This window comes from Gavia stellata, chromosome 1 (genome assembly GCF_030936135.1).
Source record: "Gavia stellata isolate bGavSte3 chromosome 1, bGavSte3.hap2, whole genome shotgun sequence".
In the NCBI taxonomy this organism is placed as follows: Eukaryota; Metazoa; Chordata; class Aves; order Gaviiformes; family Gaviidae; genus Gavia; species Gavia stellata.
Genome location: NC_082594.1, coordinates 132042893 through 132069433, shown reverse-complemented (window position 1 = coordinate 132069433; position 26541 = coordinate 132042893). Strand labels below are relative to the sequence as shown.

Below are 26541 nucleotides of genomic sequence, written 5' to 3'. Positions count from 1 at the left end.
GGGCAAAAACAGTGAAAGCAGCAGCTATGTTCATCACTGCCTTTCGTTGCGGAGATACCAAGACAGGCTTGGAATGGCTTTAGCCTGGTGCGTAACTTCCATTTTGTCCTCAGTTAAAGCACCGTCATATTATGGGGTAGTTCAGACAAGAGAAGACGGCTGGTGCATAAAATGAGTTTTATTTTTAGTTAAAGACAGTGGCAGATGGTTCCCTCAGCGCAGCCGGCGGGCTGAAGATCTGGTGATGGGAGTTGTTTTGGTGGGGGTTTCTTCCTCTTTTAATTCTGCTGATAGCTCTAAGAGAGTAAAAGGTGTTAATAACCAGCACTCCAGTGCCTGGAACAGCAAAATCTACATGCAAGTTAGGCTCTGAAGCCCTGCGCACCTTCTGCCTTCAGGAACACCCCTGAAGGGCCAAAGCAATAGCCTTTCTCCACTTTCACCTTTTGAGCTTACATCTACAATGCCTTACCATCCTCAGAGCTGTTCTCCTCATCACTGGAGAAGGTGATAATAGCTTTTTTGGGTGGAGGGCGCTTTTGGGCACGCTTATGGTTTCGGAGGGTGCGAGGCTGGGGTGTGACAAAATCTTCATCCCTGTTGGCTGTGCTCAGGGGCTGGCGGCGTGAACCTGCCAAGAAAAAAAACCCGAGAAAGGTAGCAGCCGTTCTGTCTGTAAGGATGAGGAAAAGTCCCTAGGTGTCTCTGCTGGACTGCAGGATCAGGGGGAAGGCTGCAGTCTCACAAAAGGAACATACTTCCTGTTGGTTTCCGCTTGGCCGGCTCTGGCGCTGGAGTCGCGCTGCCTTCCTGGCACGTCTCTGCTGAATCCAGCCCTCGGTTATGGGAGGCAGACAGCTTCTGCTCCAGCTCTTCAGCCAGAGCCTGATGCAGATGTAAGACAGTGGGGAAAAAAAGAAGAAAAAAAAAGAGAAGGTGGGGGGAGAGAAGTATTACATCCATAGCAGAATTGCCATCAGGTTCTCTGATAAATTGTTGGGGCCAAGGAGTAGCCTGCTTAATATGGAGAACTGCACGGCTTTCCCAATCATTGTGTTTAAAAAGCAGTTGTTTTCCTGGCCTGGACACTTGCCCCCCATCCTTACTTTAGTCTCAGGTTTGCCGCCCGCTCTGCGGAATCGAGCCAGCACAGTTTGGAAGCAACTGTAGACAGCTGGGTCTTGGAGCTTGTCTGCAAAGCAGTCAAAGTTGTCCTGCAGCTTGTGAAGGCCTCGTTCCGAGAGGGGAAGCAGAGTAAGGCAGTGGGACAGATCCCGATATTGGCGCTCAGTTCTGGGAAAGACAAAGACTGCCCTTAGCTCTTAGGAGAAGGGGTGTGTAAGGATAAGCACGTCCTACCCAGAACTACAGCACATGGGGATAAAGCGTTTCCTGCAGGTGCTTCTGGCCTGCAGAACAGGAGATTCAGGTTGTTGTTACAGGTCAGTTATGGAGTGCTATGCCTTACCACACCAGCCGCTTCACAACCGTCTCTGTATTCCATCAAAGACACTGACTTAGTGTCTGTCAGACAGACATGAAGGCTTCACTGTTAAAGAACATACTCGCCTGTTTAAAAAGTGTCAGAAGTTTTTTTCCTCCTAGCCGGCAATAATACACTCAGAGAGGTGCGGACTCTTCTTGAAGGGCCTTATTTCAACTGAATAATAAAAAAAACCTGGCTGCTCATTTCCACATGTTTGAGATAAAATAAAGCTTCTGCTTGAGACTATGTTCTCTCTCTCTCTTTCCTGGCCAGTTACAAAAGGAAGGCCGTTTTCATTAATATATTAAGTAAACAAATAACGGCAGCTGTTTCAAAGGACGAGTACATTAAAATTCCAGCAAAAGTGACTGAAAAAGAAAAGGCAAAAGAAAAAAGAACCCAGCAAACTAACATCCTTAAGGTAGCTCACTGTGATGGAATGGGAGGGAAAAAAGCTAGGCCAAAGCCCCTAATATTGATATTAATAATTATTATTTTATTAATATTCTGGACCAAACAGAGGTCCAGAAGTCTGTCTTGGTTATACTCTCAGAATGCCCTGTCCAAACGCAGACAGAGAACAAAGCTGCAGCATCCAGGTGCTTCCACATCTAAAGTCTGAACAATACTCGGCACGTTGCTATGTTTAGAGCTCCAGAAATGCTGAAGAGGGTGATGGTGGCTGCAAAATCTTTTCTGATAAGCTCCTGTTTTAGCCTGGAGTGAGAGTCTTGCTCTAGCATTACTACTAGTGTGCATTAAACTGATCATCTTTGCAGTACAGAAATATTAGGGCAATTTAGTAAAGGCCCCATGCGGCTTACACGCAGATGTTTCTTTACAAATGTGGTGTGAAGAGCTCACCAGTGTTCCTGGGAGGCAATTTTGGACAGAGAGGCCACTCTCCACTCCAGCTCAGGGAAGAAAATCCAAGTATTTCAGGGGAATATGCAACTCCCTGAGGCAGCTGAGCAGGTCACATGCCCAGGCACTGCGTACAAATGGCCAAGATAAGCAGACACAGCTTAAACCTCAAGGGCAAAGCCACAGCGATGGAGAAGGAAAACCACAGGAATAGAGGAAGGCACAGTGCAGCAAATCTAGTGGAAGGTAGAATGAAGATACCACTGAAAGTACATAACAGAGGCAGATAAATTTCTACTATCTTCTTGGAGAAAAAAAAAGCATAAGTCTGTGTCAGTGAAGTTACAGCTTGGGAAAAGGAGCAACAACAAAAAACCCCCCCAAACCCATGAAGCAAAACAATATCCCAGATTCAGGGGATGGGTCCTGCACTATATACTCTGTAGTCAGCACCACGAGCAGGGCATACGCATCTTGCGGACAGGGCAGAGCAAAGGCATAAACGTATAGTGACACAAGCCCTCAAAATAAGGAAACGGAGTCCCAGGCACCGAGTTCGCACTGAGCAGCCCCTGCACAGAGAACCAGGGCAGGCCTATAGCAACTAGATAGCTGAGATCACCCCAGGCAGGGCTGCTGGGGAGATCCCAGCTTCGCAGTGGAACACACCGATTTCTTAGCTGAGAACGCAAGGGAATAGCCTGCGGAGAAGGATCACAGACGTGCATAAAACCCATGCGTGGGGCATCTCCTTGCTCAGCTGGAATGCAGATCTAAATTGTCACAAAACCTTCTCCCTAAGAAAGGAGGGAAGGGAGAGGGGCCAATCACAGTGTAATAAGACCAGAAGCCTGAATTTATACATATTCATTCATGTATTTTTAGTAGGAAGATAGAAAAAAAAGAAAAAGGGGACCTAATCCAGGTTACGTCAGCATTTGTCGCTTTGCCATGTGAAGAATACGATGGGAACCTGTTACAACCACCGTATACAAGCTAGTTTCTTGTAACAATTCCTAAGAAGCAGACTTGTTTGTCAGGAAAATTAGGATTACAACCCACCTGGCAGTCCGGAATCGCTGACAAAGTTTCTCCACCAAGCTCTCTGTCTGTTTGTCTTTTGTAATATATGAGAAGAGATGTCTGCAAAGGGAAAAACCAGCAAAGTTGAGAGCCCAGAGAGGAAACCCCGTTTCTCCCCACACCATGGGATGCTTGCAGCTATCCTATCCAGTGATCAGCTGGGTGTTCCTCCAAAAGAAGACAAGAGAGCCCTGCATGCCTCAAACTTGGTTCAGGAGAAGCTGTAAGCACATACGTCTTTCAAATAGTAATCACAGTCCTTGTTGGGGGACCGCTGCTATGACATAGCATATAATTAAAACTGCATGTTTGTGTAATAGCATCTGCCTAGGGTGAAGCTAAGAAATCCAGCTAAAGCAAAGACCCGTGCAGGCCTGGAGTGAGAAGTGCTAACGTCTGTGTGGGGCCTGAGGTAGGAGGGACGCTGAAAAGGCTGCAGCGTCGACTTTTGATCAGCTCCTTCCATCCAGTTTTAAGAGCATGCAACAACTCCAAACAATCTCCTCACTTCACAAGTTGCACAGGCAGACTAGCACGTCTGACAAGCAGACCTTGAGGGGAGTAGGGTGGCGTGCAGTGGATTTTTTTCCCCTTGAAACAGTTCCTGTCACTTGTTTTCCCCATTATTAGTTTGCTGAATGTCTGTTGCTGTATTTTGGATCAATGCGAAAGCAAGCATTACTTTGCACTTGAAGTGGAAACAAAGCCTAACAGAACTTAAATGCTAACCTGATCCCACGTTTTTCTTAGCTTTTTGAGGAATACAGAGACAAGGACTTTAGCACAGTTAAGTACCTCTGCATTTTGTGTGATGTCCTCATAGAAATCACTGAATAACTTCTATTTATGAAGAAGGTCCTGCTGGCCTCCCTTTTTCTTGTACCAACATTTCTGCTAACTTAAGCTCAGTCAGGTTGCCACCGGCCTTGATATAACTGCTCTAAGCACAGCCTTGTTCAGTTTTTGTTATGTCTACAACCACCACACCAAGCTTCTTTTCCAAGATACGGAACAGAGACCGTATCCTCAATGGTCCTCCCTTTGCGTTTGTTCCAGCATCAATTCATCTTTAACTTAAGTGACCAGAACCGGGGCGGCATTCCAGGCAAGGTCTCACCAGCACTACCAACGCTTCCCTACACGTAAACCAGAGGTAACTCGACTGCTAAAATAGCAAGTGGATCGCATCTCTAACTTTAGCCATAGCTTTACAGCAGAGGTTAAACAATTTCTAAACATTCAACCTTACACTTTGTTCTGCTAGTTTTCATCGCAGTTATTACTGTAACCCTCTCATTCTGCAGGAGTTAGTCCTTTAACAGTGAGCTCCCCCCCACTACCCCCATCTTTTTTACACTTCTCTATTCTCTAGTTTGGCAAGCATCCCTGGAGCATAAGCCACCGCTTCCTCCCTGGCCCATGCTTTTGTCCACCATGGTTTCCGAGTTGAACTAGATCCTCTCCACAACGTAAGCATTTCATATGGGAAAACAGTTCAGTTTCAACTACTATTGCCTTTTTTTCTGTTTAAAGGATATGATGTGGTAGCTAACTGATAGTCAGGTCCCCTTTAAAATTAATTAGCTTTAGACTAATTTGTTACCTGTCTACTTTGTTAAATCAATACCGCCTTTTCTCTTATTTGCCAGGCACCTCCAGTTCTCTCCCTGTATGTTGTTGGAAGTCAGAAGAGTCCACCTATAGCTGTCTTAACCACACTAATCACATTTTAATGCAAGTGCTACACTTATTATCTCTAGGTAACACCTCCAGTTTGACATTTATTAAAAATTGTACTCAAAATTCAAAAATTATGTCCCATTCTTTTTATACATGCTGCCTTCTTGTTTCTCTGTTTGCTTCCACTTCAGACACAAACTTCCCCTTCTACGTGTGCTGTCAGTAGCCACATGGTGTATTTCCTATTATTTCACATTACCCTCCTTACTGAAAGCTGAAGTAAAACATCCATATACTTTTGCAGCCATAAATTATTTTCAGTCTCAATTTCAGCCTCACTAATAGACCTTTTCTGTGCCTTACAATTCCTACCTGTCCAAAATTCCATCCCTCTTCCTAAATGCACTGGAGTCTCATGGACAGAAAGACTAGTTGAAACATCACTGCAGATTTTATTGTTCTCCTCTTCAGCAACAGCAATACTTTTGTTTTGTCCAATGCTCCCTCTGTAATCCACAGGGATTCAGGCAACTCAGAAAAACTTTCATGTAGTTAAATTTCAGATATGAGAGGAAAATTTCTGTAATTTACCACTAAAGACATTCTCTGTGCTGTCTATGAGCAACCAATACCCTCAGATTGAAATATTCCACTATGTCTCTATACTAAAAAGTAAGGCTTTCTTGAAACAAATAAAAAACAAAACCCACCCCCAAATCTGTTACCTTAACTACAGCTTTACTAAAATTGCTTACAAAAATCCAGTAGGCCACCAAAATGACAAAGGCGGCAGAGTCTTTAAAATCTGTTGTGTTCTCCTAAAGTTGCATATCCACGTTCCCATGCATAAACCCAGCTGTTTTCCTTTTCTAGAGGGAAAACCATTTTGAGTGAGCTAGTGGAAACTCTTTGTGGAGTCTCTCCTCACCCCCAACTATGTGGCTTTAGAATCGATTCCCCTCAGCATGACTCCATTTCAGATGCAGACTGAAAAAGTCAAGAGCAAGGAGAAAACTGAAAAAGCATTTTATGTATGTCACTGTAGTTTCTCTTCCTTGGATCTGGCACCCCCTTTGCATAAACATAGTCCTCGTCAAACGAGATTTCTTTAACCCCACGTTACCTCATAATAGTGTGGAAGGATTCCTCCTCTATGCCATGGTTAGGATCTGAGAGACGACTGATTATGTCTGGAAGCAGGTTATAGATAGCATTACCCTGTGCAGAATACAAGGTTCTACATGAGATACAGAATTATGAAGGACAGCTTGAGTCAAGCCAAATAAGCTGCCCACTTAAAATTACCTCCTTTCTCCCCACCCCAGATCTACTGGCTGAAAACATCAGCTTTTGGAAACAAGCTGTATACAGCCAGCCAAACCTATCCAGGACTACTTGGCTGAAGCTAAGGGGGGAAAAAAACCAACCAACCAACAAGCTAACAACAACTGCAACCCTTGGTTTGCAATAGCTCTGCTCTTTGGCAGACTTGGATGCAGTTTCTTTGCTTTCCAACCTTGCCACAACCCAACACAAAAGCTTCCTGATAAAGGAAACTTACACAGCAGTTCAGCTCAAGGAACTGCCTCCCACCTTGCCTGAAAAAGCCCAATCCAGGTTCCTTTTCCCACTGCTTTTTCACGGTTTTGTCATAGACACTGCAGAGGTAGAAGTCAGTGCAGTCCAGTGGCCGGCTCTGCTTTTAAGAGAGCAAGCCAAGATAGTAAAGTCCCAGTATCATTGCAGCTTCGCAGGCAGTAAATCTCAAATGCTGAAGGGCCCGCAGCAGCCTTCGTGTTGAATGAACAGCGTACAGGGGCTAACACTGCTACTGCTCTTACCTGCTTGGGCTGTAACTGCTTCAATTTTAGTATCGCAGTGTCACACAGCCAACAACAACTTTGAAAGGTTTCAGAGGTGATGCATTGCCTGAGCCATAAGGTCAGGGAACTCTGTTGTAAGGCCTAAAGGTAAACTGCAGAAAACTATTCCCAACCCTGTGCTAGGCGTACACAAGAAAGCAAAGGGACAAGGCCCTGGTTTGGAGCCTGACTTCTGATGTGAATGGATGAGGTCAAATTCAGCAACATCAGGGTTGAAACAGAACTCGTGTTGCAAAATTTCCTTTATCTACCCTCATTTAGGCAACAAAGAGGGACAGACAGTTGCTCTACACCACTGACACGCCTTCTCCGGGACTCAACTCTTGTGTAATTGACCCAGCCTCCACCAGCCCTTCACCACTCTTGTGAACTAAGGTCCCTGAGCATCTACTTGCCTTGTTGGAGAGTTCACTGAAAAAGTTCTGAGCCACTCCCATGATTGCCTCCTCTGGGTCTATAAGCAGAGTTGCCATTTCGCTCACTTGGCCCTTCACCTTTACCATGTCTTTGAGGATGAGGTGAGTCATCACCAGTCCAGCCGTCTGCCTCACGCTTGGGCAGGGGTCCCGCAACCTGACAGAAGCACATAGTTAACCGCAGAAAGCAGCTGAGCCAGTATTTCTAAGTTACTGATACCCGTGACAGCCTACTCCACAGCCCAGGTCTGTTGTCTCCCTGCACTGACACCTTCAAGTTTGGTTTCGTGGGTCATTCTCACCTTCCAGAGGCCCAGTGCCACCCTTCCACAGAGCTCTCGTCACCCGTCCTCTCCCAGCAATGAGTGTAGCATTACCTGGCATAGAGATGCGATGTCCAAGGCTCCACCAGGTTGGGGAAACGGATGGCCAGATCTCCTGCTGCAATAATGAGGTTGGACCTCACACCAGGCAGAGTGGACTTCTCCATCATAGTGAACAGCAGGCGCAAGTGGGAGTCACAGAACTCTGAGCTGATGAGATAGGGTACAGACAAGAAGGCGTAGATACCAAAATTCCATCTCTCGGAGAGCAGTGAGACAAAAAAAAACCCAACCCAAACCAAAATCTATGAAAGCCTTTTTGTGTTTCTTCTCGCCACAGGAAAGGAGTTGCAATGATTGCTTGTGCTTTAGTACTAGGAAGGCTGGGAAGAGAATGCCAGCACGGCTAGGCATTACCTGATCATGCAGACTTTGCCAAGAGTCAGGGCTGCAGCAGCCGAGAGCGCCGAATCACTGTAGAGCCCAGGGTTGTTGCAGATCTTGAGCACCAGTGGAACAAAGGCAGATAACAGGTGCTTCCCTATAGAGCGGGGATAAAGACCGCAAGTATGAGAGCACTGTTTGCGTATCCCTTTAAGAACAATTACTCAGTTTGTCCCAGAACTCCTGCAGACTAATAGAAACTGGTTGACTCACTTTCACCATTAAAAAACCACCTCCAGAGAGGCAGAGCAAAGAAACAGACAGCCTACACAGAAACTGACACCGGACAAAAATGACAGCGCTTCCTTCTGAAGGAAACAGCCTTCCTCCTTCTGGATCTGCTACCCACCATACCTATTCTTTCGCACAGGCAGACGGAGCCAGTGCTCCTCGGTGGCAGCCACACTTACCATCTAGAAGTTCTGTCTCACAAATACTGCGGATGAGCTCAGCCTCGGTGTCATCAGCTGAGGCTCCCACAAGGCCCAGCTCCTCCTCCATAGTGGTCTCATTTCCTGAGCTCTGTGCAGAAATGAAGACTGTAAAAGATGACAGGCAACAATAACCCCTTCCTTCACAAAGTACTCTTCTCTCAGGCGAGAGGTGCGTGCATGTTACCAGCAGCATGACTAGAGTTGAGAAAAAAACAGACTGACGGAGGGTTTTATAACCCACTTTTCCCTGAGAACTGAATGAAGCTGTCAAGGGCAGTGCAGGATTCACCAGTCCACGTGCCACCAAACACCAATGGAAAGAAAGCCTAAGCTACTGAAGCTGCTAAGCTGAGACAGACATAGGACACATCTGCCATCAATGCCCGAGTCCAGAACAACTTAAGGGACATGCAAATCCTAAAAGCAAGAAGTTCAAAGCGGCCTTTGAATTGCTGGTCTTGTGAGCAAGATTATGGGAAACCTTATAGCAAGGCAAAAGCAACACAAAGGAAGAAGAGAGACAGGGGCGTTGCACAGGGACCAAATCTGCATCCAACTGCTGCTTCTTGGAAAATCTCATCGTAACCTCCTCCTGTGGGGGAAATGGTAGTGACACTGATAAGCAGGGTGGATGAGGAAATGAACTACAAACTTCTCTGGACATAGCAGTGTAGTCATCTCATCAAGACTGGATACCTAGGGACACATGACTTTTTTCTCCATTCTCACCCAAGAAAGTCAGCCTCACTACACTCTAGAAAATGTTCTGAGGTAGACCTAACCAAACAAGGTATTTCTATCATACTGATCCCATTAAGAAGGCTACTGTTAAACTTTCATCATTACTACCTGAGAGAGGATAGGACCCTCAAGCCCTATGGACCAAGGTTCCAGAAGGCCTTTTCCAAAACTCAGGGCACAAACGGATGTTCTTCAACACTAGCAGCAATTGCTAAAGATTGTGCTGGTAAGAAAGGAGGTGATGAGTGGAAAGGAAATGTTTGCCTGAAGCAGGAAGACAAGCACGGCCAGGACATCACCCTTCATGCCCTCCCCTCTACCTCTTCAAAACCCAAGAACAGTGTGAGAGTTTTATTGAACAGGGTCATTTAAGGACCTCAGCTCTCCCTGTCAATCCTGACCAACATATGTCCACTTCTATTCCCAAAATGGGCATTACCCAGGACCTCATGCACCCTCAGGAGTGCATTCTCCAGAAGTTGGCTGTGGCAGTAGCTGGGACACTAGAAGAGCTGCCCACAGGAAAAAACCCTCAGTTCTCACCTGGGGTCTCTGCTTCTTTGTGCTGCTGTCAGAACGCTTCCTGGTTTTCTCCTCCTCTCTGAGGATGCGGCGTCTGCGCAGCTCTGCACTCACTGACACTTCCAAATATGCTACCTGCTGCAGTGCCACCTGTCCCACAAGGGACACCAGGTGCATCAGCAGGAACGTAGGGAGACTGCTAGCACCATCAGAGACTCTGCTGGGAGAAACCCCTGGATCTAGTGGAGAAAAATTACTACAGTTCAGTGATCTAGACCTCTTCCCCCATCAGTTACTGCCAAGTCTCACGGTATAACCCATCTCCATGCTCCACAGACTCCTTCACAGCACTGGCACCCTTCTGCGCCAACACCTCCACTAGCCCCTCAGCTCTGTTCTCCTCCTGCAGTTACTCCAAGCCACCCAATCTCAGCACTAGAAATCACGGGTACAGATTTCCTTCACCAGCTTTTTTTCTCACCAGCTTCCTGCCCATCAGCCTCCTGCAGCTTCTCCAGAGCTTGCTGACTGCACACCTGCAGGATGTGAGCACATATCTCCTCTGCTCCTTCTGCTAGCTCGTAGATGAGCGTTACCGCTGCCTCCATGAAGGGGATCCAGTGACCACTTGGCTGGGCAAAGCCTGAGGAGAAGAGGGAGCCATGTACCACATGAACCAGCAACAACACAGGCTATCTCCTCCAAACCTACTTCTGACTTGAGCTCACCTTTACTCACAGTCTCACTCAGGCACCCAAAGAGCATGTGGTTCTGTGGCAGTCGAAAAGGTGCATTGTTCTTCCCCGCTGCTGGCTGCAGAGAACAGACGAGTTACTCTTACCACGTAAGAGATCTCCCCATGCCCTTCCTGGTACTCAACCTTGCTACGTGCACAATGCTAACTGAACGCATGTTAGGCCCATGGCAGGGACACCCAGTACAGCTCTGCAACTAAACACACAGCAGGGACATCACTGCCACTTTTGAAGGCACAGTGGTGCACTGGGTGGATTTAAAGCTTGGCCAAATGATGATCCCAGGCCAACCCAGACAGGTCCACTAGTTCACCTTAAATCAAAATAATTCTTTTGAAATCCGGTATTATTTACCCATTCTCCACAATGGATGAAGAGGGAAACCTTTAGAGCGTCTTCAGAGTTATCCACAGTGAGTCAACTAGACGCCCTTGCCTGGGGGATACTCCAGAACCATGAGGTTTTGTTAAAAAGCAAAATACCATCAGTAGAAATAACAGAGGATAGCTCTGGATCCTACACCACCTCACACTCAGACTGTTGCACATGCTCTGTTATCAGTCCCACCACATTTTAGGTTGGGAATAAGGTAACCCAGAGAAGTACTAAACCAAGTATGACAATGCCCGAGATATCCCAGCATGTCTGTGGCTGCCTGATCGAGATATACTTGACCAAAACAAGCTACTGCTTGAGGATTTACCAGCTTTCAGTAGCTGGAAACAAAATTTCTCAATTCACTACAATCACAGTCATTCAAGTATCTACAGTTCAGTCCCTTCTCACATACAAACTTTACTGCAGAGTTAAGTCAACCTAAAATGGAATTACAACCGTCTTCACAACATTTAAGAATGTTGTAATACACATTTATTCATGAAGGTCCTGCAGTAACGTCCCCAGTCAAAGGGGCAGGTACAGAATGACGGTGCTGGGTGAAGGAAGGCTGCTTTTATGCTAGAACTCCTGAACCAAAATGCCCCAAAACACTTGAGTCAAAAAAACCAAAGAGGGTTTTTTTTTTCCAAGTGCATTAAAAAAAAAAAAGAAAAAAGAAATTGTTCCCCAGACAAAGAAGCCGTCAACCATCACGCTGTTATAAATACAACATGGACAGGTTTGAAAACCGTTCATGTTTTATATTCAGTTGTACAGCTGACAACTCCCAAATATCAATTAATAGGTAGGGCAAAAGAATCATAACACCAGAAAACATCAGTTGAGGAAAGGGCTTCATGGTTGAGGAAACACAAATCAGCTTAGAACTGGGAGTCTGAGGAAGAGAATTGAAAGAAAAACAGATTTTCTTGTGCACTGAACTCTTTACTAATTGAATTCCGCCTGTTGCCTAATGAAAATTCTTTTATTAGATGTTCACTGATGTGTGCTAAGCTTTCCAGACAGTGCTGCTGAATGGTCTCAACCTACTTAATTTCAAAATCAGTAAAAACTTAATCACTTCTCTCTCTTCTCAATACAAACCATTTTCCCCCCTTGTTTCTGGATAACTCTGTTTCTGGATGAACTCAAGAACAAGCTAAGAGTCTTACCTTAGGGTTACTGGCAAGTTTGGAGATCGCATTGCATACTTCTTGAGCCAAGCGATAGTCTTCACATGCCTTCTCCGAGAGCCCTACTGTCACCAAGACATCCAGGTTGCTACCTATGATCTCTGGCTTCCCTCTGTGGAGTGGAAGGGATGAGGGTATTACACGAGTTGCTGCTGAAAGTTTAGAGAAGTATGCATAACCAATAGAAATACTCCTTGTGCCTCGCAGAGGGCAGTGGTTTGAGTAAGAGGAGGGGAGGGGGGGGAAAATAATCCATCCAATGACTCAAGATATAGCTATAGGAGCAGCAAGCAATATTCCACAGAAGCCAGTATAACCCATACTCCACTAAGAGAGGAGGTTCTCCAAAGTGAACAACACTGGGCATGCTGTACGTACAATTAACAGGGTGAAGAAGGCAGGAACAGAATCTCATGTATTTAAAAAGAGAATCTAAAAAGTTCATGGCAGGCATCTATAGGACAAAAGCAAAATCACCTCCCGTAGCAGATTTGTGAAGAAGGCGATGCTGTTCTTATTTCACACCCACCCACCCACAGACTTGACACAGGATCTCATGGGATAGCCTAAAAACCTACAGTTTTCTTTAAATCCCATGATTTTAGGGAAGGATATTAATTTTGAGACAATGTCTACAATTCTGCTGCAAGCACGTGGGATGGGGTGGTAGAAATACCTTGGAAGGAATATCTAATACTCAAATTGCAGAACTGGCTGTAAGCTCCAGAAATGGCTCCAACTCTAGAGCCAAGAACTTTAAGATCAACATTATGCAGGCTTATTTTTGCCTGATAAAGGACTGAAGTAGGCAGAGGAAGAGGAAATCTGCAGGTAAGCTAACTGCCAAAGGGTTACCGGGCTGGGAAACTGAGGAAATGAAAAAACTTATAGTGCAATTACACTCTTTTTGCCCCCAGAAAGGGAAGCAGATTCATTTTCCTCCATGGCAAAGGCTCCAGACATCTCTACTCAGCAGCTTCTCACTGTTCTTATCCAAACACAGACAAAGCTGCAGAGCTGTGACACGGTAAACCCTGAGAAGGGATGGACATTGAGAACACAAAGAGAGTCATGTCGTCATACTCATTCAGAGACTGTGCTGGTGGGACCCAGCACAACTATGTTTAATTCCCGGCTTCGTTACCCCATGACCTGGTTACTAATTTTGAAGCTGCAGAACAACGGGTCAGCTGATGCAGCACCCGCATTTCTTCGATAAAAATCAACTCCCTGTACATCCTCCCACTCACAGGATTAGACCGGGCCCTGGGCTCACCGTGCCATCATCCCCAGCAGCATCACAGCAGCACGTCGTTCTAAGGACGAGCACTGAGATTTTTCTGTGAATCGCTCCCAAAGCAGCTGGATCACGGCAGGCTTTATTTCATCTTTCTGCACAAACTCCGATATCTGGAAAAGAAATGCAATAAAACAAGTAGGGAGAGGAGGACGGACTTCAAACCAAAGACATTAACTGCAATGACTACCATTTTAATGTAACAGACATCTAAGATCACAAATGCAATCCAAACCCAGGCAAGGCAAGTACTCACTATTTCTTCTAAGCACTGTATCGTTCCTAGTGAAGCGTCCACCATGATGAGAGAGAGAGAATTCACCAGGCCCTGGGCCCTGGCCCTTTGAAAGGGGGAAAATAAAATAAAATAAAATAAAATTAAAAAAAATTAAAAAGTAAAGAAAAAGCAACCGTCACAATTACTCTCCTATTCAGAGAGCCAAGGACATCTGTTAGATAACAGAGCTGGTCCCCGGGGACAGGAAAACTTCCCGCTCCACAAGCTGGAGCTCTCCAAGTCACCCAGATCAAGTGCCAGTGTGCATGACATGGGCTCACAAGCCCACTGCCTTGCGCACTGCTGCTCCTCCCGGTGCTCGAAGGCCCAACAAGAGACACTCACCAGCCACTTCCCAGCTTGCTCTCAACCACAAGTCAAAGTACTATTCCCTAGAGCGTACGGAACTGAAAATCTCTCTATGAACAAATAAGGCCAGAGCTCAAACTGCAGGACAGTTGTCTCCAGGCAATACTATCAAGAAGAAATAAGAAGCAGTGAGTGCTTTTTATTGCCCTGACGGTACAAATGAGGGTGAGGTACGGTGCATCTCACTGGGGGATCACGCTTATCTTAGTGAATGTGTATCCAACAGGATTTACATGTGGGCAAGTGCTAAGAAAAAAGAGCAAGTGCCACAACAGAGCCACACAGCTCCTCTCTAGAGTGGAAGAAAAAGCATGCAGGTGGTACCCAGCTCCCACCCCCAAATCCTCAATAAAGATCAGCAGCAAAGACCCCGTGAACATCCACTCATCTGCCACACGTAGAGATTTGTTACAAAAAGATTTAAGATCGGTCTGAATGAAATACAAAAAGAAATGTTTGTGAAAGCACGCAAACGATAATAATAACTAAACTTTATAGTGTGAGGGATAAAGAAACAGTGTATATCGAAAAAAATCAAGGACACAACTGACAGTAAGAAAAGCAGTAAACACTGAGGAATGTGTTGTTGACATCAGAAGCAGAATGCCTACACTCGGATAAGGCCACAGCATGCATGACTTGTCAGCAAAAAACCTGAGCTCTGGTAACAGAAAGATAGCTCTAACTTTAGACCACACTGTACACCATTCCTCTTATTATCCCAACAGGATGAGCGACTGCAGCCATAAGGAACCTAAAATGAGGGAACAGACATTGGGCAACAACTTTGCCCGCAGAGGGTGAAGTATGCAAGACACTTAGACACGGGATGACTCCATAACAACAGTCGACTCCCAAGGGGCTTGAAACAGCCGTCCAAAAAAATCAGTTCGTAGTTGCCAGTCAAGAACCCAGCTGACATGACGAACATTCATAACGGACACCCCTTGTTCCCCATCACATAGAGACCCTACCCAGATCATTTGGGCACATGCATCTTGATGCAGTGCTTTGTACGAGAGTGAAATTTATGAGAATGTTAAGCGTGAGTGCCTGATAATAGTTTCAATTAAAATAATTCTCAGTTTCTCCTTCCGTAAGTTCTCACATGAAGTTTTGCTGCATGAGTTTCCTACAGCTGAACACTATGACAAACCAAAAGCAGAAGCTCAGCAGTAGGTCTCACAGGAAGCCTGGGGTACTCAGATATATAAGAATATCTTGGAACCGCACACAAGTGTTGGTAACAGCTCAAAGAGAAAGCATCTTTACTAGCGAACACAAACCTTACGTTTTAGCTCAGCATGAAGCACGGCGACTGATTTCTCTTCCTGTCTATACCCCATTCCCAACAGCTCCCCAAAAGAAGGAACAGGGGAGAAAAACCAAACCAAAAACAAAAGAAAAAACCTTCTGATGAGGAAGAGCCGTACCTCTCCGAATCCCCGCTGGGGCTCAGATAGAGCCGCCTGTAGGCGTTCAGCACGGCCTCCTTAATACCAGGCTCTTTTGACCATATGAGGGGGAGCATCCTGCGGACTCCGAGCAGTGCCTGGGGCACACCAAACTGCGAGACTGTCACAAAGAACTCAATGGCTTCCTGCACCACTGCAGAGAGAAGAACAGTTGCGTTAGTGCGGTTCTTTTCTAATCCCCATTAGAAAGGCCATTACAACAAATTCATAGGCGTACTGCTCTCACAGCAAGCCCTCCAAGCATCTAAGATCACTGCTACTGTCTGCAGAGGGCTCAAGTCAGAATGGGGTCACTAGTACAAAGATGCAGATGTCCTGGAGGAAACGGGCACAGGTTAAAAATGTTATGGCTAAGCGTAATGGGATACACGTAGGAGAAGAGCACAGAGACCACGTCTGAGAATGAACAAAAATCTCTTCTGGGAAACAGTAGCTTTGGGGGGGGGGGGGGGGGGGAAAGATCTCATGGACACAGCAGATAAAAGCAGCTGAACGTAAGTACCAGTGCAATGCCATAACCAGAGGAACTAAGGTATGTGATGTATAAATGGGGTAAGGAATAATGTATCTGAGTCCAGCTTAACTAGTCCTGAAATATACTACCCAGCCTTCTGCTCGTAAGACAAGAAAAACAACATTAAGTTGGAGAGCATTCACAAGAGAGCCACAGTAATGATTAGAGGGACTGTACAATGAACAGTTCACAGTGTCTGACCTCTGGTTAAGTGGCAGCTTACACCAGTATAAGCCTCAACTTATAAATGTGAATAAAGATCCCCTATCAGACATGTGTTTGTACCTAGACAAGCTGGTATGCTTCCTCTGCCCCCAGTCACATTTGCAACAGAAAAAATAAAATTAAATCTTTAATTATAAAAAACTAAATCTGAGCACAGACATCCCTTACCACTATCCCCTCACCCAGCAGCATACTGTCTCCAAATGGAGACAGCATCTCAAAACGTCTTGGCCATCCAGACACCCAACTCGCCTTCCTTACACTACAGCACAGGACAACGGGGAGGTGGAAAGTTAGCAAAAAATCTGTGCAACCATGGGGAAAAAAACCCCACAAACCCAAAACCCAGCTGTTTAAGTATCAGGTGAGGGATACCCTCTCAGCCTTGAACTTCAAGTGACCTGTAAATATACTGAACTCAGGAGTTCCATTTTTGTGCGTGCAAACAGCTAATGACATCCAAACCTTGCTGGGGAAGCCCACACACTTATTACGGGTAACATACGAGTTTTCAATAAAGATGAAGCTTCAGAAGTGAAGCCCAGGCCCATCTGTACCCCAGAACTAAGCAAGTGGACGTGCCAGGGAGGATGGGAGAGGAGGGAGCTGTGCCCCTCCATGCCCCAGCCCTCTCGGAGGTGCTGATTCATGATTAGCACTTAAAAAAACCAACTAACTGGTTACAATAGTTCTAGTATTAAATACGAACAGCTGAATTAACTCAAAGGCCTACTCATCACCACCTTTCACTACAGCACTGAAGAGGACCAGGCCATAGAACCTATTGATCAGGATCACTTTTAGCTACAGAATAGTTTAAGGAAAGGTGAGGCGGACAAGACAAGCTGCTCACGGCCAGCGTAACACCTGAAGCTGTGTCAGGGCACTGGGCAGGTAACAGAACCCAGCTTCATTGGCCATGCTTACTTTGGGAGAACCTTGGCTGAAATGATGAACATACATCCCCTTCCACAGAAGGGGGGGCAGCCTCCATAAATTAAGTAATTTTGGTCACCTGGCTTTTAAAAACATTTTCAACCTTGGTGTTTAAAAAATGGATTCCTAAAAGGCCCATTCATGCCCTAATGCAACCTCTTCACGACAGCCATTTAGATAGTGCTTGCTTTTGCCAACATCCTGAAGTGCCTGAGCCATCTGCTCAGTGAAAGGCAGCTCCTCCAACCTTTTCCCCTTCCCCTGGAGCTCCACTACTCCCACATCTCCTCTTCAGGGAAAGATCTGGGAACTCTGAACAGGGGAGAAAGGGCCCTGTGGCTATTTCACACACCTGAGACACAGTTTTCATACATCATCTTGCTGATCAGGCTCAGGGCTTCTGTGATTTTCACTGAGAAGTTGTAAGCATCTTGCAGGTATTGCACCAACATCTCCTGTTTGACCAGCTCTGTTTGAGGCTGCTCTTCTGGTACAGCTTCTTCAGGCTTAAGACAACTGTCAGGACGTGGAGAATCCTCACTGTTCTCACCTGGGCACGAACCTGTACAGCACAAACACTTGTTTGTGAGCAGTACTGAAGGTACAAGAGAAACAGGCACAGTTCAGGGTATTTTAACCCTTCTGTCTCCACCCCATAGTGACACCTTCCAAGAGCCAGGAGACAAAAATCCAAATTCTGCCTTCAGACTTAGCTACAACGACAAAAACCTCAGCATGCTTTAGAGCAAGTTCCAGTACTACAATGTGATGCACCAGAGAAATGCCAACTTAATACAGGGGTGGAGAAAGGCATAGTCCAGTTGGGGTAAACTCCATTAAAATGCTGAAGGGGTTAATCTGAACCTGACAGCTCACCAAAGATGGATGAGGCCCTAAAAGGGAATCAGGGCAGAGCAGGGAGAAGGCAAACACTACTACTCCCTAGCAAAGTTTGTGCAAGTGTGGAGAGTTGACAAAGTTAAGAAGATTAAATTACTTAAGATGGTAGCCTTTTGATAGGAATGAGCTCAAGGGGATTGGCTAGGAAACCTTATTCTGAAACAAACACCAAAGATAAAGCATGTGAAGTCTTAAAAATACATCCAGAGGCTTGAGCCCCAGATAAGCAAGACTTTGCTTGAATCAGATACTTGGTCGAGGCCGCTAAGGGTAAGCATTATGTGCCACCACCTGTTCAGGAGGCAGAACTCCGGACAAATTCAGATGGGACAGAAGGGTGTGAGTGGATAACATTGGCTTCACTCCCCTCAGCAGATATTACGTGAGTTAAAGCATCAGAAATGCACTTCTAGCGGGAACATGGAACTGTTCTGACCAGAAATGAAATAACAGGACTAACGTGATCCAGCAAAAATGCCAGGCCACTAGACAAGCAAATGATCGAGAGATGGTGCAGCTCTATGAGCTGTCGCGTACACACAGACTGAGCCCCGCGGGTCAGAAGGAGGAACAGGGCACTCCAGAGGGTTTTGGTTTAGCTCCGGCATCAGCTTGGACGTAGGGAAGAGACAGAGTGATCTGAAGTAGTTACCTGTGTAAAGTCTCTTCAGAACACCCAGGATCGTTGCCTCCTCGTTCTCCTCTGTGGGGCCACAGAAGGGCTCCTTCTCCTGGAATCGACACAGGGCCTTCTGCGTAAGGCGGGCTGCACTCCTGGATAATGACATTGCCCAAGAGAACATCATCAGCAACCCAAGAACACAAGGGAAACCATCCAACTTTGCCCCGAACACCTGGGAAAGCAGCTCCTGCCAGCACCTTGTGCTGGGTGCCCATGTCAATCTCTTCCACAGAGTAATATTACTGGAAATCATCCCTCTACCCTGGAGCTCAAACCTTTCTTGAACAGAGAATGAGAGACTGACACATCCCTTGGGATAAATACTCTCTCAAACTGCAGAGCCTTCTTACTTGTAATTCAGCTTCCTCAGCAGCCCAGTGATTTGCTCCGATGTACTATCCGCTGTTTCCTCAACTTCCAGCACCTCCTCCTCCGCTTCCAGTGGTGGTTGAAAGAGCTGCTGTGTGGCAGCCCTAACTTCTGGCAGCATCGCGTCCCACTCTTCCTCTGGGGTGATCACTGGAGCTATTAAAAAACAAACCAACAGAGGGAATGAAGATACAGAGACTTAAATGAGACCCTGAATGGTGAGAGAAACTCATCTGGAACTTAGGAATTCTACTTCCCCCCCCCCGCCCCCCATACACAGGCAGGCACTATTCCCATTGCTGATCCCACCCAGACTGCAGTAAGAACAGACAAGAACTCTGGCATAAAAACCAAACCACTGAAGGTAAAAAAATGACAGGTAAGAGAGAACCATCATTTGCTATTTATTGTTTTGTAGGCAGCATCAGGTCAAGGCTAATCAAGTTTAAATATCTGACCAAAATTATGGCTCAAGCAGTCCCCAAATGGTTGCAAATGGAAACATGGGAGGGTGTTCATACGTATTTTCAGTTCTTACCCTGAAAATAGGATATTTAGCTAAATGGACTGATGATCTAGATATGGATATTCATACGGTGCTTTTATAACACCACTGTATGAAGAACTGTGGTGAGTTTAATGCCAGTTATCTGTCCTCACTATCTCACACAAGTAAGACCCAAGACAAACGCCACCTTAATCTGGGACCAAATTTAAGACAGGGAAAAATAAGCCCTGGGACAGGGAAAAAGGAAAAAGGGAAATTACCTGCTGTAGATCTGCCATGCTCCCTCATTTCTTGCAGCTTCTGCACCTCTTTCTTCAGTGGCTTGGCCAAGTCAGTACAGCTTAACTGAAAATGCCAGGAAGAGAAGAAATGTTACTTATCCTCCTTTTCCTGAAATGCTAGAATTCTCCTTTCTCTCCCACTCCCTGCTTTAAGTTGTCAGTCCCCTCAGATAACCCTGTTTTTGGAAACTGGAATAGTAGACTCTGGCCACCATCCTAGAATGGGAATTGCTGTAAATTGCCCATATGAGGCTCAGGAGAAGATGCAGCTAAACAAAAAGAGCTGCAGCTCTGTGCAGAATGTTCTAAAAGACTAATTCTGATCCTAAGGAAAAAAACCCCGCCGCGGATTCAGATCAAACTGCTGCACGTTTTTCCACAATCAAACACATCCCTCCTGGCTTTCAGCATATCTGCCAATTACACCAAGCGAGGGAAAAGTCAGAGAAAACAAGATCTGAACCTGGGAAAACCAGGAAGCTCCCACCTGCAGAGTGAAAGGCTACGTTGTCCCTCCCACAAGACGCTGAAAGGCTGCTGCCCTGGCTATAGCTCACTGCAGATACTCAGCCTGCAAACAGACGTGTAGCATATCCATCATACTAGTCGGAATTACCTTGCAGGAGAAGGGATTGTTGGACAAAAACGCAGCCAGGAGCTGGATCGCATTTTTAACTACTACCACAGATTTGTCTTTGAGACGCCCAACTGTCAGCGACACCACAGACTGAAACTGAGTCAAAGGCAGGGCCTGGCACACAATGAGAGCATAGACAAAGTTATCAAGAAGGCCTAGAGACTCATGAAAAGTTATTTTACTGAAGACATATTAATGTACTAAAAGGCACAGATTACAGATTTATAGAAAACTCTAGATCTGAAGGGACTTCTGGACATCACCCGGTCCAACCTCTGTTGAAAGGAAGGACTTAGATTAGGTTATCCAGGGTCCTGTTGAGTCAAGCCTTAGTACATCTAGCGCGGGTGATGTTTTCCCACACCAATGTCCAAGAAGAGCTCATGTACCGTGCTCTTCCTTTTAGTCTGTCCCAGTAATAAAGAGCTGCATTTAATTTCTGTTACCCAGTCCCCTCGCCCCTAGGATCTTTGGTCTCTTGGGAAAAAGGAATTGCAGACACCACAGTACACAGGGACAATACCTTTCTCTGTTAAACTTCAGTCTCTGCAAACAAAGAGCAGGGTGACAGAAAATCCCTTGGAAAACACAACAAGGGAAGGGATGACTGAGGCAACGCCTTTTCCCTGGCGCAGACTTACCTTGCACTGAACAATTCGAGTGAAAAGCTGCAGCACGCGGCTACGCACAAAGCTATTGATGTCACAGACGTGGGCCTGCAGCATATTCAGGAACTGGTCCCGAGTACCACGGGCAGCTTCCTCCAGCTGGTCACCATTCAGCACCTGCACCAGCACTTCTGCCATAGCTGCCAGGATGGCATTTCGCATCACATAACTCTGCAAAATGAAGAGTTGTTGAACCAGGAACAGACAAAAAGACATGACTTGATACGCCAAGGGGAAGGACAGCTCAGAGTTTGGGCTATCCACGTCCCAGGCTCCAGCCTTAAGTGAATTTCTCCATTACGGACTTTGTATTAACCTTGGGTGGTCATGGCTGCGCCTGCAAGACAGAGTAATCCGACCCTGCTATCCAGCTAGGCGGACAGAAGTCAAGAACTGATATGAGAAACACTTATGGCTTTTAAGGGCAGTTTAAGAAAAGGTAATACACTGGCAAACTCATTAAGTACTGAAGAGCAAGGGACAACAGCTGGGATCTCAGACTAGTAATGAGTCTCCCATTCTCTGGTATCTGGGAGTGACAACCAGACAGTGGATGTCATGGTTTCCGTTTCCTTTGCATCCTTTAGGTAAGGGCAGAACCTATTCCAAAGGGCAAGTTTTGGCTACTTGATCTCTGTGAAAGAGGTTCTGTTTTCAGACAGAAAAACTGGATAGCAGCACCTCTACCACTTGACTTCTCCAGACAGGGAATATTGTGGAAATGTACCTCCCCGTCCAAGTGACGCAAGAGAACGCTCATGTTGGATAGCACCAGAGCTGGAATCTGTTCAGCCAGTTCAGTTATAAAGGTAGCATAACCCTTGATTCCAGAAGCATCACGGGCCAGATCCTGCGGACATTTCTGTCCGATTTCCCTGCACAGAAAGATGAAACAAGGAATAGGGTACCTCAAGTTGCTAGGGATAGAAGGACAAGCCTCGGGGTGTTATTCTCACCTTAGCAATTCACCCACTAGGCTTTTCAGACCATACTCTGTAGCCCAGAGGCTCACAGCCTGTGCAAACACTGGGGCTACACGTTCGAAGTGCTGCAGCATCTGCGTGATCTTCAGAGTGGCACCTTTCGCACGTGAGGAGGAAGAAAGGAGGTCAGGGTAAGTAACTGGGAATGGCTTCAGGAAGAAGGCAAAAGAGCAGGAACTCACTGAACATGTGATCATAGTGAATGAGAGCTGCAGCAAGCAGATGTGTCACAGCCTCCCGCGTGGCCCGGTACTTCTGAAGACCGATGCTTGGGTTCTCCAGGATACGGTAGCAGCTTCCTGTCATTAAGCTAAAGCCACAGAAGAGAGACAGCCAACCTCGCTATCACAACTTGCACCAACATCACTCTAGCACACTGCACTAGGCAAACATCTCTCTCAAACCAGAGAGATTCTCCAGTATCCTTAAAAAAACTGAGCAAACAACATCTGAAGTTGAGAGGCCTACATGAGGAAAGGAAGAGGTTCCTAAACACACCGCTTTTGCCTCAAGACGGTTTCCTCGGTTTCCCAGCGATCTGCACCCCACTGAGGGCTGTACAACCACTTCACTGGCAGCCTTAACATCTAACCCTCCCTTCCAGAAAACCACTGTCACCCATCCCATCTCTACATCCCCTCCACCCCATACCTGACAAACTCTTCTTCCACCACCAAACCACCCCAAAGCTGACGGAGATCCAGCTGCAGCAGCTGCGTGAGCAGCCGTAAGAGCGGCTCCCTCTCCTCTTCCCACAAGGTTCCAGAGATCTTGGTACGGTTCTTGTTCTAGAAAGCAGATTACATGATGCAATTCATCAGCAGCTTGACAACAGAAAAAACACCATCGCCACCCTGCTTCCCTCAAAAAAGAAAATTACCGTTAAATTCTACGGCATTAAGAGACATACAGCGAGATGCGCGAGAAGCGTCGCATCGAATGACCATTACTGTCATTTTTGTCCACAGAAGGGAACTCTTAAGAAATTACCAGCACTTTAAGTACCAGCCAGACACTGAAGAATGAAACAGAGAGGCCTGGGCATCTGAGTCCCTGCTGATGTTTAGAAACATATTGTCCCTTTGGCTGTTTTCCATGTACAGTTTCACAGATATCCCAGTACTCCACATTATGCACTGCTCTTGCCGGTGTCATGTTTAAATAAACACAGCTATAACATCTGATAGATACCACAGAGTTCAGCAAGCTTACACGTTTTCTACTTTTACCATCTTGTTTTCCTCCCTGTACCCTCACCTACCTTCCCACCAGGATCCACCTCCAACAAACCACTCTTGCAGGTTTCCATTTCAAAGGCGTCCATCAGGCCAGTCAGCAAATAGCAGTTCATCTTGAGAGCGTTGAGATGAGCAGTGCGGTCTGCATGGCTCAGCCCAGAATCACCCAAGATGGCAGGAAGCTCATTGGAATGATGGGACACCACTGGAGAGAGTTAGAAAGTCATGAGCACTCCTCGCCAGGCCCCTCAGCCATCCTGTCTTTTGGAGACTTAGAGCAGTCATCAGATTACCAAAGATGTGTGCTCACATCTCACCAGCTGCAACATGGGCTGCCCCCTGCAACCCAAACCTTGGACGCGCTCTTCTATCCTATCCCCCCAGCCCCGCCCCCAGCTCATAGGAACACTCACTCAGAGCTGATGCATCCCAAAGAGGTATTTTCCAGGGATCGGGGGACGGGGATTTTCTGTCGGCCTGCCCTTACAGCGAACACGCACAGCTCTGCATTGTCCACCAAGATTACAGGCCCGTATGACTGGAATGGGCTGAGGGTGCAACCCAGCTGGTCAAGTCACATTAGCCTTTATATCATCATGGAGCTGCTGAAGGAGAGCAACCTCTCTATTACTCCTGCTTCACCTGGGAACAGCTGATACCCACCGTGCATCATCAGCTCCAGGGCATCCTCCTTGACAGCAGTCCCCACAGCTCGGAAGTGGCTGCAGGGCAAGCACAGGGCATGAGGGAAACGCATAAACACCAGCAGGGCGAGGCCTGAGCGCCCGGGCGCACCAGCCTCCCCGCAACCCTCCTCCACCCGGCCCCGCTGTCCCCGGGAGCCCCGGCCCCGCGCTCTGTACTCACTGCAGCAAGCTGTAGAGGGGGTCGAAGTGCTGCAGCACCGCCAGCGCGCCCCGCGCCCGGAAGGCGGTCCGGAAGGCTGCGGGAGAACACGAAGGGAGGCGTGGGGGGACGGGACGGACACGGGGGGCACGGCCGTGAGCTGGCGGCGGGAGCGAGCCAGGCCGGGAGGGCCGTGGGGGGCCTTACCTGTGAGGGCGGGCGGCAGCTCGCGGGCGGGCAGCACCTCCTGCACGACGTAGCGCCCAGGGCCGCCGTCCCGCAGCAGGTCGGCGGGGGCGAGGGGCAGGTGGAACTCCCAGGTCGCCGCCATTGCTCCCGGCACAGGCCGCCGCCTCAGGCCCGGGCACTCAAAGCTTCGCGCGCGGGCCGCGCTCGCCCCGCCCTCTCCCCCGGCCTATCAGCGCCCAGCAGCGCAGCCGCGCGCCAGCGCCTCGCCCAATCGCTAGCGCCCCTTCCCTCTTCGACCGTTAGCGCGACGTCACCCGCCTTCGTCCTTCCGCTTCCCGACGGCCACAGCGACCGGAAGGGGCGGGGCCAGAGCCAGAGGGCGGGGGGGGCGGCCCGGCGGCACCGCTCCTCCTCCGCCGGCAGCACCGGGACCCGCCCGCGGGGTCACCCCAATGGCGGCGCTGGTGCGGGCGGTGGGGCGAGCCCTGCTGGGCCGGGCCGCGCCCCTGCTCCGGGCCGAGCGGAGCATTAGCGGTGGCGGCGGGGCGCGCTGGGGGCCCGTGCGGCCCGGCCTCCCCGTGCCCCTCTCCTCGCCCCTGGCAGGGCTCACCCGGGCCTTCCGCATCAAGGAGCCCCCGAAGCCCAAGCAGGTGGATCGGTGGACGGAAAAACGGGCCTTGTTCGGGGTCTACGACAACGTGGGGATCCTGGGTAAGACACCCCCCCCCGCCCCACTCCCCGCTGCGGCCCCAGGGCAGGAGGGGAGTGGGGCTGGACCCACCTGCGGGCGAGCGGCTCCTCCAGCAGCGAGAGGGCGGGGAGGGGGGGGGAATTGGGGCCGGCCGCCCTGGGAACAGCCTCCTCCAGGGCCTGGCTTCATCCTCCCTGCTCTGCCCTCCTGTTCTTCTCAGGCGGTTTCCAGATCCACCCGAAGAACCTCATCGTGGGGCCCAAGTGGCTGCGAGGCTGGCAGGGGAACGAGCTGCAGAGGTGCATCCGCAAGAAGCAGGTGGTGGGAGATCGGATGTTTGTAGAGGACTATCACAAACTCAACAAGAGGATCCGGTACTTGTACAAGCGCTTCAATCGCACCGGGAAGCACCGCTAGGAGCGACCGGGGGGTTCGGCACGTGGAGCGTGGGTTTGTGATATCGTGGTTAGAATAAAGCCAGCTTTCACACAGTTGGGTTCCTGGTGCTTTCCGCAACCTTCGCTGTGCGTTTCTGGCCCGGTCCCAAGGTCCTGCTGCTGCTCCAGGCCGGAGCTCCTCTGTGCAAGTTCTGCCCCCTCAATCATTTCTGACATACTTCTCGCAGATGTCTGTTCCAGCCTGCATCCCTGAACTGGACCTGAGAGTCCTCTATTTTTTGGCCAGGCTTCTAGCATCCCTTCGGGCTCTCCGAGCCCCTGATTCTGACGTCCTAATTAACAATTTCAGTACGCTCCCACTTAGATTTTTCCTCAAAGCCAAATTTTCAAGTTAGTCCTAAGAGTGCCTGCCAATACGTCTTCCTGCTCATCACTTGCCCTCCGTTTACTTGTGATTAATATTAAGCGTGAATGATCCAAATGTTAGTTGAAATGCGTCAAAACCCGTCTTAAGAAGAGGATTTGTCTCTGTTCCATGCTGATGATGACTTAACCCCTTACTAATGACACACACTGACCAAGCGGCCTTTTGTTTATATTTTAGTCAGGATTTGCAAAAGTAATTAAGGCACTTAACTGTTTTTAAAAACTCTAGCTTCTAGTTTTCCGTAACCGTTACCGGTTCCTTTAGAGGAGAAGTTACAGTGAGTCAAAGCTGGCATCCCTCTAGCCCAGCATGACAGAGACCATTTTATGCTTCAGAAAGAGCTGTACAATGAGCAGGCAGTTGCCTGTCTCCCTTCATTGTTAATTCGGCTGCCAGGTAATTGGGGTGTTATCTGCTGACTTGCCGTAT

General features: G+C 47.8%; 2 protein-coding genes and 1 non-coding gene across 3 annotated transcripts; 1 reads left to right on the top strand and 2 right to left on the bottom strand.

Moving 5' to 3' along the window:
* Positions 1-189: 189 nt before the first annotated feature.
* NCAPD2 (non-SMC condensin I complex subunit D2) lies at positions 190-24738 on the bottom strand. The gene is made up of 31 exons (XM_059836161.1): positions 24615-24738; positions 24429-24504; positions 24225-24283; positions 23585-23766; positions 22975-23111; positions 22506-22633; positions 22297-22420; positions 22068-22215; positions 21314-21511; positions 20652-20786; positions 20015-20099; positions 19228-19402; positions 18848-18969; positions 17648-17857; positions 15579-15753; positions 13756-13840; positions 13479-13612; positions 12182-12314; positions 10605-10689; positions 10358-10519; positions 9898-10115; positions 8590-8701; positions 8153-8276; positions 7790-7945; positions 7392-7569; positions 6237-6331; positions 3413-3493; positions 1107-1293; positions 759-885; positions 473-631; positions 190-296 (listed from the first exon to the last, which is right to left on the bottom strand). Exons 1-31 carry the CDS (start codon positions 24736-24738, stop codon positions 214-216), a joined length of 4197 nt encoding a protein of 1398 aa, XP_059692144.1. The 3' UTR covers positions 190-213.
* LOC132318809 (small nucleolar RNA U85) lies at positions 23841-24164 on the bottom strand. The gene has a single exon (XR_009484400.1). It is a non-coding gene; the product is annotated as a small nucleolar RNA U85 (small nucleolar RNA).
* Positions 24739-25048: 310 nt separating the features above from the next.
* Positions 25049-25778, top strand: MRPL51 (mitochondrial ribosomal protein L51). The gene is made up of 2 exons (XM_059824948.1): positions 25049-25307; positions 25508-25778. Exons 1-2 carry the CDS (start codon positions 25049-25051, stop codon positions 25702-25704), a joined length of 456 nt encoding a protein of 151 aa, XP_059680931.1. The 3' UTR covers positions 25705-25778.
* Positions 25779-26541: the final 763 nt, after the last annotated feature.

Excerpts from the sequence above, each read along its gene's own strand:
- MRPL51 (XM_059824948.1), top strand. The coding sequence starts at position 25,049 with ATGGCGGCGCTGGTGCGGGCGGTGGGGCGAGCCCTGCTGGGCCGGGCC. Across the intron at positions 25,308-25,507 it reads CGACAACGTGGGGATCCTGG|GCGGTTTCCAGATCCACCCG; the intron begins GTAAGACACCCC and ends TGTTCTTCTCAG.
- NCAPD2 (XM_059836161.1), bottom strand. The coding sequence starts at position 24,738 with ATGGCGGCGACCTGGGAGTTCCACCTGCCCCTCGCCCCCGCCGACCTG. Across the intron at positions 10,520-10,604 it reads GAGTGAGACTGTGAGTAAAG|GCTTTGCCCAGCCAAGTGGT; the intron begins GTGAGCTCAAGT and ends TCTTCTCCTCAG. Across the intron at positions 7,946-8,152 it reads GGCAAAGTCTGCATGATCAG|CTCAGAGTTCTGTGACTCCC; the intron begins GTAATGCCTAGC and ends CTATCTCATCAG.